This window comes from Panulirus ornatus, chromosome 65 (genome assembly GCF_036320965.1).
Source record: "Panulirus ornatus isolate Po-2019 chromosome 65, ASM3632096v1, whole genome shotgun sequence".
NCBI lineage: Eukaryota > Metazoa > Arthropoda > Malacostraca > Decapoda > Palinuridae > Panulirus > Panulirus ornatus.
The window spans coordinates 21,385,850-21,392,572 of record NC_092288.1 but is presented as its reverse complement, the minus strand read 5'-3'; the positions used below and the strand labels follow the sequence as shown (position 1 = coordinate 21,392,572).

The following is a 6,723-nucleotide window of genomic DNA, read 5'->3' as shown; positions in this document are numbered from 1 at the left end:
AATGGAGATTGTTATGCTAAAAAATTTGGTATTGTAATGGGTAGCCCTCTTTCACCTGTACTTTATATGGATTTTTTCGAAACAAAAATTACTAAAGGATATCTTACCCTGTTATGCAATTTGGTTTAGTTATGTAGATGATGTTCATTGTGTTCGGCCAACAAATGAAAATTTACAAACATTTCTCCACCTACTTAACAATTTAGTACCTTCCATCAAATTTACTGTAGAAAATTAACATACTGGTATGTTACCATTTTTAGATTACATGATCTATAGGCAAGGAAACAAGTTTAAGTTTAGCACATACAGAAAACCTACCAATGGATGCTCATATATCCAATATTACTCATCTCAACATGACAGAGTAAAATCATCATTTCAATCTATGTTCCTTAGGGCATTACGTATTTGCAGTCCAGAGTTTATTGATGATGAGTTTGAGAGGATATATTCTATTGGATCTAAGTTAAAGTACCCTAGATCTTTCATTGATAAATCCCTTAAGTTAGCAAAGAAATCATTTTATAGAGTTGAGCCCAAATCTCCCATTGACACCAAGAATCTTTGAGTTCTTCCTTTTCATAATAATTCTACTTTACTTCTCATGTTGCTTAAATCCTTTGATGTAAAATGTTGCCTTCAGCAACAATAATACTATAAAGAACATCTTAATCAGGAACTCACCAGAAAAATTTCCTCGGTACATCTATAAAGTCTTTCTATTAGACTTAAGCAATATAAGTATAGTATAAGAACAGGAAAAGAATGAAATGCCTTGTTTAATCACGTTAAAAACTATGATCATTGTACTGACTGGAGTAATGCCATCTCAGTTATTAACTCTAACTCAGTACCACGAGAAATTTCATTGAATCTTCTATTATTAAATACACAAAGAATTATAATCTTAATATTCGTGAAGGTCTATACAAATTGGATTGCTTATAAAATTTGTGAACAATTCATCTTGTCCACATCAGTTTATGAACGGTCGTTGTATGTTTTGGACAATCATATTTGGTCAATCATATGTTTGCCAAATGGTGTCCTAGCTACGTCTTTTCGTTGTATATCAACTAACTGTTATATTTCTCTCTTGTGTCTCCCCTGATGACGTGATTATTGCAGGAAAGTGCACTTGTCGTGTTTCATTTTCCCCGTGGACTCATAGGAATATCTTAATCACACGCAAAATTGTGATCCTGTCCAGTATATATATATATATATATATATATATATATATATATATATATATATATATATATATATATATATGTGTGTGTGTGTGTGTGTGTGTGTGTGTTTACCTTAAACAAATCTTTCAAGAAAGATTATTGCAGAAAAAATATTACAAAGTAGATCAGAAAAAAAAATTTCTTTAGATCATACATAACCGACATTAGAATATGTCCAGGAAAGATGACTGGAAGTCTCCCAGACATTTATACACTGTTCACTGTTGCCAGAATCTTGTACACTGACTCCATGGTTGCCAGAAGGCTATGTACACTGACTCCACTCAGTGTTAGAGAGAGCAGACAATCGCTGGATGTCTTTCATTTGTGGTTGTTTAGTCAACACCTATGATACCACAGTAGGGACTATCATGGTCTCTGAATCGCTCACAACACTCTGAAGACCATGGTGTCTTTAGATATCGCTAAATGCTGTGTTGAATGTGGTTCTGTGTGGATAAACAAGGACACAAATGGCTCTTACAGAGAAGGGCTCCCCTCGCCATTTTTCTCCTATCCCATTTCTTGTTAAAAACGGGAACTGGTAGAATTATATAATTCTTATTTTCGAAAAATGGGAAAATGTACTCAGAGATTTTCTATCTTGCTTAAAGGAGATATTGTACTTCGTCTTGATCCCTCACTTACTTTCCTACAATAGTTCATATGACTTTCCAAACGGTTTTAACAAATTCCTTTTTCCTCGAGGACTTCACACAGCACAGCTGTCCTTTCTTGCAGCTCAAAGTAAAGCACTCAGAATTGTTTCTGCATCTTCCATACGTCAGACTGAGCTTATGTGTATGTGTGCCTCCAGCTCCTCGACTGTTCCTCATCCTCCTGTAGGAGGGAGGGGAGATTACTGAACAGAAGGCTCTTAGTAGAGGAGACAGAAGGGTCGTCTTCTGTCGAGCTTCTTTGCCATTTCCACCTTCCCTACGGACAGGAAGGAAAGGAGTCTCCAGTATAGCAGAATTGATAGAAGGTCTTCCCCGCTGAAGAACTTCTTGAGTATTCTTCATCCTCCTGAAGGTACAGATGGTCCTCCTCGTTGAAGAACATCTTGAGTGTTCTTCATCCCCCCCCGCCTCCCGGGACGTACGGAGAGAAGGGCTTGGTGCAGATAGGAGAGACGGGAGGGCCACCTGCTCCCTGGATCCTGCAGATCTCTAACCCTCTCGGAGACACCTGTTGGCTTCTGGTGCGACACGAACAAGATTCTCCTTGTGCCACACTCCTCAACCGCCTCCCACCATCCCAGTGGAGAGGAGAGGTCCTCCTTGAGTACAGTGCCCCGACCGTCTCTCAGTGATTAGAAACTGGAGACGTCTTAGCGTAAGAGGTGAAACAGTAGATCCTCTCTGTTGTCGGAGTATTCGACCCTCTCCCATTACTCCAGGAGGTTTCTTCAGGTAACAGGAGCCCCACAACCGTCCCTCACACACCCACTGGGCTGAAACCGATGGTTTCTAGTGTAGGAAGAGCCATAGTGACAGACCGGACAGCAGTAACGTCAGGAGGCTGTACGAAGACGCCGGACATCCTGCAAGAGAGAGAGAGGAACATACATTCAGATCTCACACAACGAACGAACACTCGATATGGCAAGATGGAAATCAAACACATTCTCTCTCAAATTCTTGGAAGGAGAAGGATCTTGTACGTAAATAAGCCATGTTTCTAGTCAGACCAGATGATGTCTTCGGATACAGAATCATTAGCAACAGCAAGGGCCCTGAAAATTATTATAGCGTGTCAGGATCTCAAATCTTGATAAAGTAAATGAGGAAAAAAAAAGTGGCCTACTTTTGTATGAGATGAAAGAACTGTCAGCATGTTTTAAACTCTCTATGGCCTCATTAAACATTGCAAATTGGATCCTGGTGGAAAAAAACATCAAATATTTTTTCATATCTTTTATAAATACCTAATTTAATCGATCATAATACAAAACACTATTCAATCACAAAGGCAACTGTATAAACGTTTTCCTTAGTAATTCAAGAATCAACAAATATTAACAACACAGGATATTCAGAATATCCTTTTCGTTCCCTGAGCAATATTCATTTAAGTTTCACCCATATCTTTCAATATTGAACGCCCCAAAAGCTTCACACTTCACGTGGGATTGTTAGTTTTTCCAATGTTTTTCTCATATTCTCTTCGTTATAGGGAAGTTTACACTGGGGCAAGAAAGACACAACAGCCAGTAATGTGTGCAATCACCTGTTTGTTATTACCTGTTTGTAGTGTACGGAGAGGGAGTTCTACACTTGTGTTACCTCCCATCTCTTGAACGACCTTACAGCTTCTCAGACCTCTGTATGGTGTTCACATTATCATTCATATGACTCACTTTGCATTCAATCCTACTCATATACTCTAGAGCACCACTTCACTCATTTTCTAGTAACTCTCTTGCTTATTTTCATGTTATGGCCTCTGGATGTTCTGTTTTTGAATCTTTCGAAGAACTGTGATCAGGTCACCGCTTACTCTTCTCTCTTCCGTGGTGGACTGAGTTAAACCTCTACCCTTCCTCTGTACCACAGGTCTTATGGTAACCTATTTGTAACCCTCCTCTAGACCTTCTCAATTAGTTCTATGTGCCTTTTTCAAGTGTCGTGTCCAAAGCTAAGGGGCATTAGTTTTGGCCTGATGCAGGATGCGAATAGCTTGCAAAATATACCCCCTGGGTCAAGCCAGCACCCACCTCCCCTGGGCCAAGCCAATACCCAGTCCCCTGGGCCAAGCCAGTACCCACCTCCCCTAAGCCAAGGCAATACCCAATCCCCTGGTCCAAGCCAACACCCACCTCCACTGGGCCAAGTCAATACCCAATCCCCTGGGCCAAGCCAGCACCCACCTCCCCTAAGCCAAGCCATTACTCAATCCCCAGGGCCAAGTCAACACCTACCTCACCTGGACCAAGCCAATACGCAATACCCTGGGCCATGCCAATGTTCAATACCCTGGGCCGAGCCAAGCCAACACCCACCTCCACTGTGCCAAGCAAATGCCACCCACCTCCACTGGGCCAAGCCAATACCCAATCCCCTGGGCCAAGCCAGCACCCACCTCCACTGGGCCAAGCCAACCCCACCCACCTCCCCTGGCCAGACCAAGCCCACATCACCCACCTCGGCCAAGGGCGGCCCTGCCCTCCATGATGGAGGCATGGTAAGGTAGGTCACCCGGGATGAAGGTCTCGCTGCTGCTCCAGTACAGCTGGTCGATGGCCGCCGTGCACTTGACGTTGACGAAGCCTCCGTGCAGCAGTCTGGGTCGCAGAGGGAATCGCAGACCGAGTACAGACGTCTCCAGGCCAGTGGCCGGGTCCTCCAGCGGCCGGTAGTGCACCAGCCACGCCGGGTCAGCCTGCAGGAGGAGGCGCAGAAGAAGACTGGGTTACTGACGCAGAGAGAGAGAGAGAGAGAGAGAGAGAGAGAGAGAGAGAGAGAGAGAGAGAGAGAGAGAGAGAGAGAGAGAGAGAGAGAGAGAGAAAGAGAGAGAGAGAGAGAGAGAGAGAGAGAGAGAGAGAGAGAGAGAGAGAGAGAGAGAGAGAGAGAGAGAGAGAGAGAGAGAGAGAGAGAGAGAGAGAGAGAGAGACCAAAAACACCGTAGCGTTCTGAGTCTATCCTATTAAGCTCATTATAAACAATGCCACCTTTATCTGCATTGCTTACAAATTAGTTCCGATCCTACCCTGACAATATACCTATACATTCTGATCACCTTTTCCAATCCACTTATAAGGATTCAAAGTGCACCATCTTAGACCACGAGGGGCCGCCTCACCTGCTCGCCGTTGACGTAGAAGGTGAGTGAGGCTGGGGGCTGGGAGTGAGGTGAGGAGCAGTTCAGGTTGATCTCCTCGTGCATTGCGTAGGGCTCCTGTGCCCCAGAGATCTGGGGTCTGTCGTCAGGCAGGTCTGTGGGAACCACAATCGATGAGACTCGAGTCGAGGAAATATCTAAAGGGAAAAAAAAAAGCTTTTTTCTCATGTAAAATAAAAATGTTATAAAAGGAAGTCTTGAAATATTGGATTTGATATTGTAAACACTTACAGGAAATGTGAAATTATGATACTTATGGTGGGAGCACAGCACACACCCACAGCTGTCATGGTGGGAGTACAACACACGCCCACAGCTTTCATAGTGGGAGCACAGCACACACCCACAGCTGTCATAGTGGGAGCACAACACACACCCACAGCTGTCATGGTGGAAGCACAACACACACCCACAGCTTTCATAGTGGGAGCACAGCACACACCCACAGCTTTCATAGTGGGAGCACAGCACACACCCACAGCTGTCATAGTGGGAGCACAACACACACCCACAGCTCTCATGGTGGAAGCACAACACACATCCACAGCTCTCATGGTGGGAGAACAACACACGCCCACAGCTGTCATGGTGGAAGCACAACACACACCCACAACTCTTATGGTGAGAGCACGACACACACCCACAGCTGTCATGGTGGGAGAACAACACACGCCCACAGCTCTCATGGTGGGAGAACAACACACGCCCACAGCTCTCATGGTGGGAGCACAACACACACCCACAGCTGTCATGGTGGGAGCACAATACACACCCACAGCTCTTATGGTGGGAGCACAACACACACCCACAGCTGTCATGGTGGGAGCACAATACACACCCACAGTTTTAATGGTGGGAGCACAACACGTCACCACAACACTCATGGTGAGAGCACAATGTAACGGACACTCACCCACAACAGTCATGATGGCAGACACTAAAACAGACACTCACCCACAACAGTCATGGTGGCCACAACAGACACTTACCCACAACAGTCATGGTGGCCACAACAGACCCTTACCCACAACAGTCATGGTGGCCACAACAGTCATGGTGGCCACAACAGTCATGGCAGCAGACACTACAGATCTTGCCATCAACAGAGTCAGTCTACAGTGGCAGACGCTACTACACCCACACTCAGAAAACAGGGTGACGAAGCAAATATTCACGATGGCAGACAGTACAACAGTCCATCCACTGCTCTCTTAACAGTGTTACAACAGACATAACAGGAGATATCAACACAATAACATAAATGTCGGGGTTGCCCAGCTATAGAAATAGGAGAAGGGGCAAAAGTACGGCACGTCGCCCCCTGTATATCACTCTACTCCATTTCACTCTATCCTGTGCATCTTTTTCACCCTCCTGCTTGCTCAAGCCCTAAGAATTCAAAAACTTAACGCAACCTCACGAACACGGGAAATGGCGAATATATATATATATATATATATATATATATATATATATATATATATATATATATATATAAATGGGTATGTTTGAGGGAATAGTGGTTCCAACAATGTTGTATGGTTGCGAGGCGTGGGCTATGGATAGAGATGTGCGCAGGAGGATGGATGTGCTGGAAATGAGATGTTTGAGGACAATGTGTGGTGTGAGGTGGTTTGATCGAGTA

General features: G+C 44.2%; 1 protein-coding gene across 1 annotated transcript in view; it reads right to left on the bottom strand.

The window, feature by feature from the left end:
- Positions 1 to 1,269: 1,269 nt before the first annotated feature.
- LOC139746645 (uncharacterized) overlaps positions 1,270 to 6,723 on the bottom strand; it is a 191,983-nt gene continuing 186,529 nt past the window's right edge. The window contains exons 3-5 of the mRNA XM_071658068.1: positions 5,040 to 5,173; positions 4,382 to 4,619; positions 1,270 to 2,781 (exon numbers count right to left, since the gene is read on the bottom strand). Of these exons, the coding sequence (XP_071514169.1) occupies positions 2,708 to 2,781; positions 4,382 to 4,619; positions 5,040 to 5,173 (446 nt within the window). The 3' untranslated portion in view covers positions 1,270 to 2,707. The remainder of the gene's footprint in view (positions 2,782 to 4,381; positions 4,620 to 5,039; positions 5,174 to 6,723) is intronic.